Raw genomic sequence first — 12759 nt, forward strand, 5'->3', positions numbered from 1 at the left:
TCGACCAGAGTCATGACTTCAAACGGAAAATACAGAAAGGAAAAGGAAGACCTGAAAACACTGCATTAAGCATCAAGCCTTTATTTAACTGCTAAATATAAATAACAGAGGATCTTCGTTCCTGACACAAGAGGAGGATGGACATTGCAATGGAATTTGGGAATGCTGCAAGGACGTCTTCATAAAGACAAAGGAGTGGAAGCTTAATACAAGAATGAAAGGGACACTCTTGAATTAAGTGGCACCTGTGGTAGTGACACCTGTTCATAGCAATTCCAGAGGAATTAAATTTATTTAATAAAATGTTGTTATTTGGTGTTTCTGCATCAATGCAATATTGCCGTGCAAAATATCACAATACTATGCTGGAAACAATAAATGAAAAGCTGAAAGATGCGTTTTTGTGTTAACTAATTATTGTTAAAAGGAAATATCACAGTGATTTAGTGGCCATTAAATTTGCAAATTAATGATGATTCATTTCAGAAATTGTGAGTGTCCTCCCCTACAGTTTGTAAGTTATATGTATCGTTGGTCCTGTATTTACTGGATATCTGAATTTTGTGCGATACTACAAAATTTGCAGTATCGCACTAGAAGAAGACGAAGTGGAAGATATGTGGTTTTATTTTTCACCGGTTCAGGGGGCGGCGGGGTACTTAAGCGCACTGCTGTGCCTGCGCGACCCTTCAGGTAAGAACGACAGCGTGGACTACTCTTGTAGGACTAGGAAATATTGGCGGAGTGAGACCTCTTCCGTTTTATCTGCTACAAGACAGCCAGGCAGGAGACCTCAGACGTTCATCCGTGGTCTAACCTTCATCCCTGTTATTCTGCAAGCAGCACAATGTTTGCTGTCAGAAATGCACTTCGCCTCGGCTCCAGGTTATTCATCCCTGCGGTGACAAGAAGAGGCTGTGCCGGAGCTGCCATCCCCATAGACGACGTAGTTAACGGACTCACAGAGGAGCAGATACAGGTTAGCCACACTAGCTAGCTAATGCTAGCAAAACAAAGTGCACACTTGTGTCTGTGCGTGTCAACCGCAGGCATTAAAGCAATCACATACTCTCAGAGACCAACATTTTTAGTGTGTTGTATAGTTTTGTGAATTTTAAGGGCAATAAAAGAAGACAGTTTTGCGAGGACACCGTCCCCCATTACGTGATGACATAAGTTAGCTAACAGCTACAAATTAAATGACAAAACCAAAAGCTACCGACTAATACTCGATTAATTTATCTAATTACATTTATCTAATTAGAAAATGGTCTATTTAACTAATTTTACTAGTGACATTATTAAACAATTTTATTAAATTTCCACGTATGACTTTACAAAGTAGGTTGTGGTAATAAATGGTAGTAATGGAGTGACTGATGCCGACATTGGTTTACAGTCTATATTAAATCAGATCAAAGGTGACTGCAGGCCGGGTATATTTTTGCGCAAAGTGAAGGAGACTGGACCCGAGGCTGCAAGGAGAGCAGGGGGTGGGTGGGGTTCATATACAGGATTTGATTGGATGGAAGGAATTGTCTCAGATCCCAGACCTTTTATAAAGTCAAATAGACATGCAATGCCAGTTAAAACATTTCAGTATGATTGGGCAAACAACACACTTACCTCCATCTCCAGGCAGGTGAAAAGCTTTCTCAAGCCGTCACTTTATGATCTTCATCCTCCCAGCACAGTCATTACAGGGTATGGTTTTTGCTAAGTAATTGTTTTATGTCCTTTCCACAGCTGAGGCAAACAGTTCGCAAATTCTTTGTAGAAAAACTTGGACCTCATGCAGACGAGATCGATAAGAAGAACGAGTTCCCAGGAATGCGGGTGAGTTGAATTGCACAAGTGACAAAATTCAGAAAGTTGTAGCTGATGTACCAAGTAGTAATGGAACTTGGGGACAGTACTTCTAGGTGGTAAAAGAAAACAACACATTGTTGATACATCTGTTGACATTCTTTACTTGCTTTATCCTGCACCACCACTTCTGAGTATCGTAAGCAATCCAGTGAGCTCAGCTGACTTTTCTAAAGGAATCAGCATTGCTTTTTGAGCTTTAAAAAAGCACTTTTATATCTAATCATATCAAAAAATGTGGTGGTCAAAAGCTTACTGTACTTTTAATGATTTCTTTAAGCTGTTCTTTTTCCAGGGTGGAGCGATTGTAAAGCATACATTTTTAATAACTTTAAAAAACAAGAATTTTGCTCACAAGTTTGAATTTATTTTGGATTTTCTCTAATCCACACGGCTCAAAAGTATATGTATAGGCTCAAATATATACATAAGCCACTGCTAAAACTTGGTTTGGAGCAGGGGCTTCTTTTCAGGAGATTCCAGTTCAGGCTTGAGCCTTGGTGGTTTCTGGATTGTTCCTGAACCTCAAAACTAGTTTCCTCTCATCTTGGGTGACAGTTTGGGTCTTCATCCAGAACTTGGCAAAGTTGTGACACATCCAATTTACTTGTACTTGCATGCAACTGTGTGAACTGACGGATCTGCAATTACTCAGAACAAGTCATTTCTGAGCATTGGTCAAGCCAATGAGTGGAGAATCAAACAAATTCTCTTTGTGCTCCCACATGAAAACAACCACTTGTATTTCTTAAGTCACTAAAGATGCTGTACAAGCATCCCATACTGGAACGAGAACAGTTCAAAGAAATCATTAAAAGACCAAATTTGTCGTGACGTTCATGCCCATGATGACTGTATGTAAACATCTGACCACAGCTGCACGACACCAATATATGTATATATAGCCAATATCAGCTCTTACTATAGTAGATATGCATGTTCAACTGTACCTCCAGTGTATTGTTTCTACTAACTTTCTGCTTTCCCTCTTAAACAGGATTTTTGGAAAGAAATGGGGACGATGGGACTTCTTGGCGTCACTGCTCCAGGTGTGACAGCTGTGATTTTTATGTAGCAGGCAGTTCATACAGTTACAGTTATGTCTAACACATATTTTATGGTACATGTCAAGGCATAAAGTGAAGGTTTCTATTTTTTTTAGCTGTCATTAGGCGAGTTTACACTCAGCTCACACTGTATATCCCTTTCAGTGGAATGTGGAGGCACAGGATTGGGCTACCTAGATCATATAATTGTGATGGAGGAGCTGTCACGAGTGTCAGCAGCCGTCGGTCTCAGTTATGGCGCCCACTCTAACCTTTGCGTTAACCAGCTGGTACGCCACGCCAATGAAAAGCAGAAGGAGAAGTATATGACAAAGGTCAGGATCAAACATTTCACGTTTAAATATTATCGAAAAACATTGAACGTAATGAGCTTGTTTAGTTATTTCATTAATCGTGTTATTTCCTTTGCCAGTTACTGACAGGAGAACATGTTGGAGCTCTGGCAATGAGTGAGCCCAATGCTGGCTCTGATGTTGTGTCAATGAAACTCAGAGCAAAGAAAGAAGGTAAGACGCCCAAACCATGACTCACTTCTCTGTGGTAATGATAAATGTTCAGCTTAATTATACATCCAGTATGTGGTGCACATAAATAAGATCTGCTTTATTAGCTTTCTTGGTCTTACAGATCTGTGTGTTTGTTTTTTGTACTCTTGGTCTGCTTTGCCAGTGTCACGTAGCTTTATTTGTGTGTTTTTTGAGTGTTATTAATATCAAGGACTTTACAAGATGAAGGATTAATTATTCTATTATTTTGTTCACCTCAAAATCATTAAAATCTGAATGCATTTTTACATAAGAACATCTTCTGAAAGCTATTATCATGGTATGTTCATAGATATGTGTTGGTCACACTCTTGATGGGGGGAAAAAAGAGTTTTCAGGGCTTTATTAGCTCAGGGTTTGACAGAAATGCTATTGGCATTTACCACACTGAAAATGTACAAATGAGTCAGACTCAGCAAGGTGTCATGTATGTGCTACATGGCCAGATTGTGAGTATGAGCTGCTTATAGAGGCATAAAATATGACTGTGTTGTTTATTTGAAAACATTATTTTGATAGTTAATAAGATGTGACAGCAGCAACAAAAAGTCTGGCTTTAAAATGGAGTTTGTGAGGTTATAGACTGTATTATGTAAGTATTGAAGTTAACAGCTTTTTTTTTTTTTTACGTATGTCATAAACAAGCTATGAATAGAACTATTTGAGCTGTTGTTTTCGCAGCCTGGTTAGCACCATCAGCTCACAGGAAGACAGTTTTGTACCTGCATCAGATTTCTACCTGGTACTTCCTGCCACAGTGCTTGTTAGTTTAGCTGCTGATTCTAAATTGGCAATAGGTGAATGTGTTGTTCAGTTTCACTGATTCAGCCTCGTGATGGAGTGATAACCTGTACAGGTTGCACCCCACTGCTTGCTCAGTGACTGCTGGGGTGGGTTCAAGCTGTGGTGAAGAACATGGATGAATTACTTTTGCTGCCTGGTATGACATTCGGGGATGGGGGAAAAAATTTCACTGCTGTGAAGCAAAGTTCTCACATGTCTGTGATAGGTTTGTCTCCTTGCAGTGGATGCAGGCAGATTTTGTTTTTTTTCACAACAACATTGTTGTGCAGATCATAGACTGTATATAAAAGATGAACATAGCTACCATGAGGTCACTCATCGGTGAAGTGATGAGGCAGTGGTGGATCTGATCAAAACCCTGAGGGAAACATGCACACTAACCCTCATCCTAAAGCATACCCTGTGTTATCTTCCTTCTGGACACAAATGGGGAAGATTATTTGTAAAATGTATCGTATTTTATTCATTAAGACTTGAAACTACAAACTAAGGGCATAAACTCATTATAAAATATTGATAATGAAGTCATGGATCAAGGGAGCCGAAGCGCTGTACTCCAATCCGCCTCTGTACAGTCAAAGTCGCTGTCTGCTTGCCATTTGAAATAATGCAGGTTTGAGGCACTTCACTTTTCAAACTCAAATGCCATGTCCATCTTTTATATACAGTCTATTGTGTATATTTGGCTGAATGACGAGCAGTTTTTCCACTTCAAACTTCAACATAAATAGAAATATTAGAGGTTGTGTGCATAAAAGTTTTAGGACTGTCCATGAAGAGCTTGGCATAAGCCAAAGGCATCAACAAGACCAAAATGCCAAGCACCTATACTGCCCAAGGCAAGTGAAAACAAATGCAAATATATACAAACATGAATTCCAGCAGGAAAATGGGATGCCTTAACAGCAAAAAGATGTGAAGAGACAGATAGTATCTGTATACCAAAATAGTATCAGTGCCTTTTGTTTTTTTTTTAATGACAATATCAAATGTCAAATCCTCAAAATTACCAGCTGCACAGCTCTCTAGTGCTTCCACACATGCACCACTAGGTGAATGAGTGAGATATATCATTGCCATCAGGTGTAAGCCATGAGGTTTGGAGGCAGCGTTCATGCTTTGTCAGTACTGCCTTTCAAGCTGTGGGTGATTGTCAGTATTTTGACAAAGCCCAGAGAGAATTTTTAAGTTGTTGGAAAATGCAGTGCCCTGAAAATGATAGATTACAAAGTAACTACTATATGAACATAATCTTTTCACAGGAGACTATTACGTTCTGAATGGAAACAAGTTCTGGATCACGAATGGCCCGGATGCCGATGTGCTTATTGTGTATGCCAAAACCGATCCCGAGGCCTATCAAAAAGGCATCACAGCTTTCATTGTCGAAAAGGTAAATTCAGTAAAAGAAGGTGTACTAACAATAAACAAGTGTCTTTATTTGTGCATTTATATATACGCTTTGTGTAGGGAACACCTGGATTCTCGACCGCACAGAAGCTCGACAAACTCGGCATGAGAGGCTCAAGCACCTGTGAGCTCATCTTTGAAGACTGCAAAATCCCAGGTGTGCCTCACTATGCATTGTTACTTTATGTCATCCTAATGCAAACTGATTGTCTTTTCTCAGCGTGGAATTTCTTTTGTTTTCTTTTCTCCTGTCTTTTATAGCGGAGAACATCCTGGGTCCATTAAACAAAGGCGTGTATGTGATGATGAGCGGCTTAGATCTGGAGCGACTGGTGCTTGCATCTGGACCTATTGGGTAAGGTTCACCAGAAGAGGCTGGCTGATTGGTTTACACTGATGTGAAGTTATATCTAATCACATATACATGTTGATTTAATTAGAAATGACCAAGTATTTTAGTACATAAATGCTGTATCCAGTGATTCAGTGAGTGTGTGCTTCAGCTTTGAAAGTTACTGGACTTGGTGTGCGAGAAGTTGGTTTATGTGTTGTTCATTAGCATGCTAAGCCTGGACTGACGTAGCCATTTTCCACTATTACCTGCTCAGGTTGGCTCAGCTCCACTTGGTTTTTAGGGTTTTCCATTAAGTGGTAGCACCTGGTACTAGGCACCTTTTTAGTACCCACTTGGCTGAGATTCCAAGTGATCTGAGGCAATCCAAAAATGTGACTTCAACTGACTGCATGCCACCGATTGGCTAGTCAGTGGCATCACTCGATGAGGAATGAGAGCGTCTTCTTCATGAAAATCAAAACGCCCATTTTTAAAGCCCAGTAAAAAGGGAAATGGCTGCACAAAAAACAACACTGTGGCCCGCGAGTTGGACGAAAAGCTATACACCAAGCAGCAGGTATATACCGCTGCCTCAACACCCTCCTTTGTTGTGGTGTTCATGTCACACGCATATGACGTCACTGGACTTCATACTGTTGCTATAACGACTCCATGCACATTAGGTGTTTGCCCATGCTGACTTTTATGAAGTGTTATGTGCTGTTTCAAAGCTGAAATTTCACGTCTCTGTATAGTGGTTAATTTAAGTTCATTTGATTTGCAGTATTTGAGTGGCTAATGCAGGAACTCCTGTTATATCATGGGCCACATACAGCTCACCTTAATCTTAAGTGGCCCAGACCAGTGAAACTACATGAAAAACGTGTACAATTACAGAAAAGTTCTGGTAGTTCATTGGCCAGACTGTCCTGTAATTTAAATTTAGTTAAACATGTTTAACATATATTTTTTGAATGTTGTCCTATAACCTTACACATGTGACACATTTCATTTAATGTAACATCCTCATATTGTGTTTCAGCATCATGCAGGCGGTTCTGGATGCTGCTATTCCCTATCTGCATGTCAGAGAGGCTTTCGGACAGAAGATCGGACACTTTCAGGTTTCGCCTTCGTTTTTCACTTTCCTCAGAGAATAAAAATTCAAATATTTTGACGGCCATTGTGTTAAATGATTTGTTTAATTCACGTTTACTCGAGTCAGACTGACCTGATGTTCATCTGTTTGACAGCTGATGCAAGGGAAGATGGCTGACATGTACACCAGGCTGAGCGCCTGTCGGCAGTATTTGTACAGTGTTGCACGTGCTTGTGACAGAGGACACTTCAGCGCAAAGGTGAGAAGATTTGTAATCACGTCTGCTTCTGCAGCACTCAGTCAGGCACTTTAGCCAAGAAGTTTCCTAAATTCATATCCTGTATAATGGCCCCTTTTAAGCATTAAATAAGAATTTTATAGAAAAGGTTGTAATATATATTTAATCTTTTGTTGGGTCCTAAAGGTTCTCACTTTCAAGTCTGCATCCAGTTATTTGTTTTTTTTCTTTTCGTAGAGACTTTCTTGTCTAACTCAGTGACTGTGATGCTTTGTGTGTTTGCAGGATTGTGCTGGAGTGATCCTGTATTGTGCTGAGAATGCCACTCAGGTTGCTTTGGACGGGATTCAATGTTTGGGTGAGTGCCAAGACCCAGAGCTGAAATGAAATGAGAGCAGATTCTTAAACTGAGGAAATTGTCATGATTTAATCAATGTACAAACAACATATTTCAGGTTACAACCAACACACGGCTGTTAGGAAGGTCTAGTTAACAGAAAGAAAGTTCATAGTAAAATGAGGGATTTCCCCTAAAGCCAGTTTCACACGTAGACTATAGCTGAGCTTTTCTCGGCTTCACCCAGCAAAACTGCACAAAACAAAGATGTCTGTAGCAGTCAGATTATTCATTAAATGAGTGTAACCTTGTTAGTTTACTTGAAAAAGAGTCGAGTGCAGGTCACATGTCTGGCTTCTTGCAAATTATTTGCAGACCCTGTTAAACCAGCTGGAGGATTTCTAGTACTGAGAATGTGCCTGAAACGCATATTTTTCCTGTTGTGAAAGGGCAGCACTGTGATCTGTTACCAGCTTAGTTCACCCGACAATTTGTGGAGTTCTTGTGTAAAAACCTCTTACTAATTAGTTGATGTGATAACCCCTTATCCATTACACTGATTCTTTCCTAATAAACGGCAACAACAGTCTGACTTGTTTTAATCCGTTCTGCTCTGACGGTCACTGGCTGCTGGAGCTGACGTAGATCTGTAGAACGTATTTGCTGAGGTGCCTATATGCAGTAACTTTTTCATTCACTTTGTTTTGGAGACATAGATATCTGATATCCCAACATGGTTTTTGTTGATTAACAGATGGCCAGCCTTGAGCTCTGTTACTACTTGGTAACTTTGCACTAACATCTTTATGTCCTTTGTCAGGTGGCAATGGCTACATCAATGACTACCCACTGGGGCGATTTCTGCGTGACGCAAAACTGTATGAAATTGGTGCCGGGACAAGTGAAGTTCGCAGACTCATCATTGGACGAGCCTTCAACTCCTTGTTCAAATAAAGCTGAGGGTGATCACCAAAAGACTGCGAGTGGTTTGCTGTGGATGATAAAAGTTATTCACACACACAAGGCCTTACTGTACAAAAGAACTTGTCACCAAGGATTTTGATTAGTTTCAGTCAAAACAGATCATTATGAAATTGTGAGATTAGAACTCGACATAATGAAAAGCAATTTTAACTACATTAAGTGGCCTTTATGTGACTTTTTTTTAGCTACAGTACGAAAATGTTCGTATTCTCCAACCAGGTAGCAAGAAGTTGCTGTGAAATCTGTTGATAAAGGCCCAATCATTTTGGTGATTGGTCACGGAAATGTGTATTCCTTGTGTGGTTGCTGGAGGTTACTGGCAGTCGCTGGTCACAGAGAGGTATACACTAAAAACCCTTCAGCCAACATGTTTCAAATTGTGCAACTTTTACACTCACTGGCTGCATTGAAGAACCGTGTATCATATAGGGGCTCAGTGTTACCTCACTTATTATCACTACAGTTTAAAAAACTTTTTAAAAAAGTCTGATGACGTTGCCGCTATCATTGTCTGAATTTTCTTGATTTGTAAGTGTGAAATCTAATCTAACTGTAGTTCAGATCTTCAGAAACGCCATGATTTCAAAGCAAACTGAAATATGTGAAAAGGGCAAATGTCTGTGAATGCTCTGCTAGCATTAGAATCCATATTTGTTTGTTTTTGGGAGCAGATGTCACTGTTTGTATACAATAAAAATAAGTCTGTAGAAATCTCTCAGATTGGTCTTCCTTTCTGCAAGGAATTATGTAGTTGTACATTGTGAATATGTATGAAATGAAATCTTATAAAATAAAAATTGTAATTTTCTATTTCTGTCTGTGTTTATTGCACACATTTGTGAAAGGATTGTAATCCACGTTCCATGAACTTTTTTTCTCCTTGCGTTTTGCACTGATTGAGAATTACAGCTGCTGTGAATTATGAGATTAGTCAGGTTTATATGGGTGGGAGAAATATTGCAAGGAAAATAAATCTGCTGTCGAGCTCCATACCTCAATCCATGAAGCCCGGATAAATTTGGTTTAGTTCCATTTTATTTCAATTTTGGGGAGAATTATTGTGATATATCTCCTGTGACACTGGAACAGCATCCTGTCTGTAAAATGCAAGGCCTCCAGTTTGCACTGCATAACCTATGATATGTGTTAAACTTAACCCCCTGTCCTACATGTTAGAGTAGCCTTAAAACAACTGAGATGAATATTGGATAAGGTTTAGGGATGATTTACATGCCCTAAATTAAAATATAAGTTATAAAAGTCAAATTCATAATCGAGGCTATCAAACGTTAAACTATGAGGACAACGTGTTAGCATAGTTTTGCATTTTTTACATTTTAATAGTTTGAGGGGGAACTCGTTTATTACAGCCTATTATATCTGAACACATCATGAGGTACTCCTGACAGTCACTTTGTTGAAGTAAAATGTGTAATTACACCTCTGAACTTTAGAAGCATATAAAACAGCAATAAAAAAAAACTACCCTCTTATTTCCGGGTCATCTTACTAAATCTTTAATGATTTCTCTGTGATCCCTGTGGCTTTCCAATCCCTCTCAGTAACTTGAGGCTGAAACTTCTCCATCACCTGTCAACATGATATCATATCTGCCGTGTATGACTCAGGTTGACTAATGTGCAGAAGATAGTGAGGTTGGATTTATTTCTGTGAACTAGAAGAGCATTTGTGCATTGTTTGTATCTTGGAATAAAAAATAGGTCTGGTAAAAGCATGTTTCTATAGTTCCTCTGTAGCTCGAGCTATAATTGAAGTGAATTAAACATGGATGGGAGTTGCGTTACTGGGTGGATTTTCACCCATTTCCAGCCTTATATGTATCATATATATATATATATATATATATATATATATATAGAGAGAGAGAGAGAGAGAGAGAGAGAGAGAGAGAGAGAGAGACATATTTGGATTCAACAAGGTGCAAACGTGAACAGTACTTATGAAGACTGTGACATTCAAACTGTGCTCAAGGGTGCTAGGGGGCTCAAGGTATCCCAAGAAAGGATCTCCCACACTCCACACTGAGTTCTGATCATCTAAATATCACAGCAGACATGTGGTCTTGAGCTACTCCTCATTGCCTTGTAATTCTGTAGAAAATGGGAAATATGAGACTTAATGGAAACATAAATGGAAATACAGTATTTATGGGAAAAATCACTTGTACAATTGAGGCCATTTCTGACAAGGCTTTGGAGAAAATTAGATGCTTCAGCTCATGGTTGAATGCATCTCTCAGGTGCTGTGCCTTTTTAAAACTATATAAGCACAAATGATGCATTTTTTTTGACAAGCTGTTGCTAATAACGTGCCTAAAGCAGGGGTGTCCAACTCCAGGCCTCAAGGGCCGGGAACATCAAGACATGTTGAGGAGGTGATTTAGCCATTTAAATTAGCTGTGTTGGATCAAGGACACATCTAAAACCTGCAGGACACCAGCCCTTGAGGCCTGAGTTAGACACCCCTGGCCTAAAGATACAATTTAAAATGGATTATTTTCCAAGTTGTCATCTGTCTGTAAACGTGACATTTTTTTTATGGTTAAGTGATTCATAGTTAAAGTAGATCAAAAGCATTCCTCTGAAAATGGTCAGGTACAAGGACTGGACTGAAAATGAGTGAAAGCAGCTAATGTCTGAGGAAAAACTTTAAAAGATCTTCAGAAATCCTGGAGAACTATTTCTTCAGACATTTTGCCTCAAGACTTTTGTACAGTACTGTACTCGGACCAGCCCATCTGGCACCAACAACAATGCCAAAGTCCCTTAAACTACGTTTCTTCCTAGTTCGGATGCTTGGTTTGTAATTTCATAGTTTTCAGTTAAATAATTCTGCAACTGAGGCAGCAACACTGGGGACTGTTTGTTTATTCCTGGCAGAACAAGCAAAATTTATGGTCGAAACCACATACTAAACCATTTGAGGAAAAAAATGCTAAATTCAATCTACAAAACTAGAAATATTGGCAGTTAAATGGATACGCTCATTAGTATCAAGCAGGATATAAATTCACACATTCGCCATGTGTATCTGTCCATCCACTCCATCCACTCCAATAACTTTGATACTGGGCTAGTAAGTCAGGCAAAAAGATAAAAGATTTTTAGGAAATGTTTGATACTTTGATGTAGCCCTCCTAGCAGGTTGACCACATCCACTTCAATTGAGGTCAGAAGAACTGTCCCACTTCCGTGCTGCTTTCGTGTGAATGCGCCGAGTTTTCAGTTTGGCGACATGATAAATCACCTCTGACACGAGGTTGTTGTTGAGGGACTAGGGATGCTTGAACATCTATGACACCTAGCGCACACCTCGTTCATGCACAGCAAATTCAAAAGTGTTAAATGTTTTGGTGTTAGTAGTCTTAGAGTTAATTTTACTCTAAGTAGAGTCACATGCTTTTAATGTAACTCTGAGGTGTAAAATGATAGTAGTTAAAATCGAGTGTTAAAAATGAGTGTTTCTATTTCAAATCTGGAGGTGTTACAATGGAAACATTAACTCTTGACCTCTTAACTCTGAACTCCTACAGGGGCTATGACAACAATAGAGTAAATTCACAGACTCCGCCCCCAGCACGGCTCCAATCGAAGCTGAAGTGAAGCCGTTTCAGAACATTTTGCTCTACATATTTGAGTTGTTTGCCATGCTTGGTAAGTCATTTTTTCAAAGATTGTTTCAATTATTATTATTAGCTTTTACTTCTGTGGCTCTTTGGAGTTGAGACAAAGCTGTGTGAAAGGCATTAGCCATGTTGCTCGCTGATAGCACCGCTCGCTGTTTTAGCTAGCTGAAAGGTATTGTTTGCGGCAAATACCACAGCCTTGAAAAAAAGCTTGCATGTGAATTTTCAGTTAAATTTTTTGGTTAAATACACCTAAAACAATGTCTAGAATGTGAAATGTTGGTATAATGGTGCTACTTGAAGCCTGAAAACGATCTCCCATAAAAAACGAGCAAACAGCAGTAGTAAATGTCCTGACTGGGTTCTACGTTAGCATTTAGATCCCTCCAGAGTTTTGTGCACACGGTTTAGGTAAAAATGAAAAAGGTT

General features: G+C 39.3%; 1 protein-coding gene across 1 annotated transcript; it reads left to right on the forward strand.

The window, feature by feature from the left end:
* Positions 1-687: 687 nt before the first annotated feature.
* ivd (isovaleryl-CoA dehydrogenase) lies at positions 688-9492 on the forward strand. The gene is made up of 12 exons (XM_085143147.1): positions 688-979; positions 1747-1836; positions 2864-2915; positions 3078-3247; positions 3346-3439; positions 5545-5675; positions 5753-5849; positions 5954-6047; positions 7069-7150; positions 7280-7384; positions 7649-7721; positions 8521-9492. The coding sequence occupies exons 1-12, from the start codon at positions 848-850 to the stop codon at positions 8652-8654; spliced, it is 1254 nt and encodes a 417-aa protein (XP_084999273.1). The 5' UTR covers positions 688-847; the 3' UTR covers positions 8655-9492.
* Positions 9493-12759: the final 3267 nt, after the last annotated feature.

The sequence above is a fragment of the Neolamprologus multifasciatus genome, chromosome 19 (assembly GCF_963576455.1).
Source record: "Neolamprologus multifasciatus chromosome 19, fNeoMul1.2, whole genome shotgun sequence".
Classification (NCBI taxonomy): Eukaryota; Metazoa; Chordata; class Actinopteri; order Cichliformes; family Cichlidae; genus Neolamprologus; species Neolamprologus multifasciatus.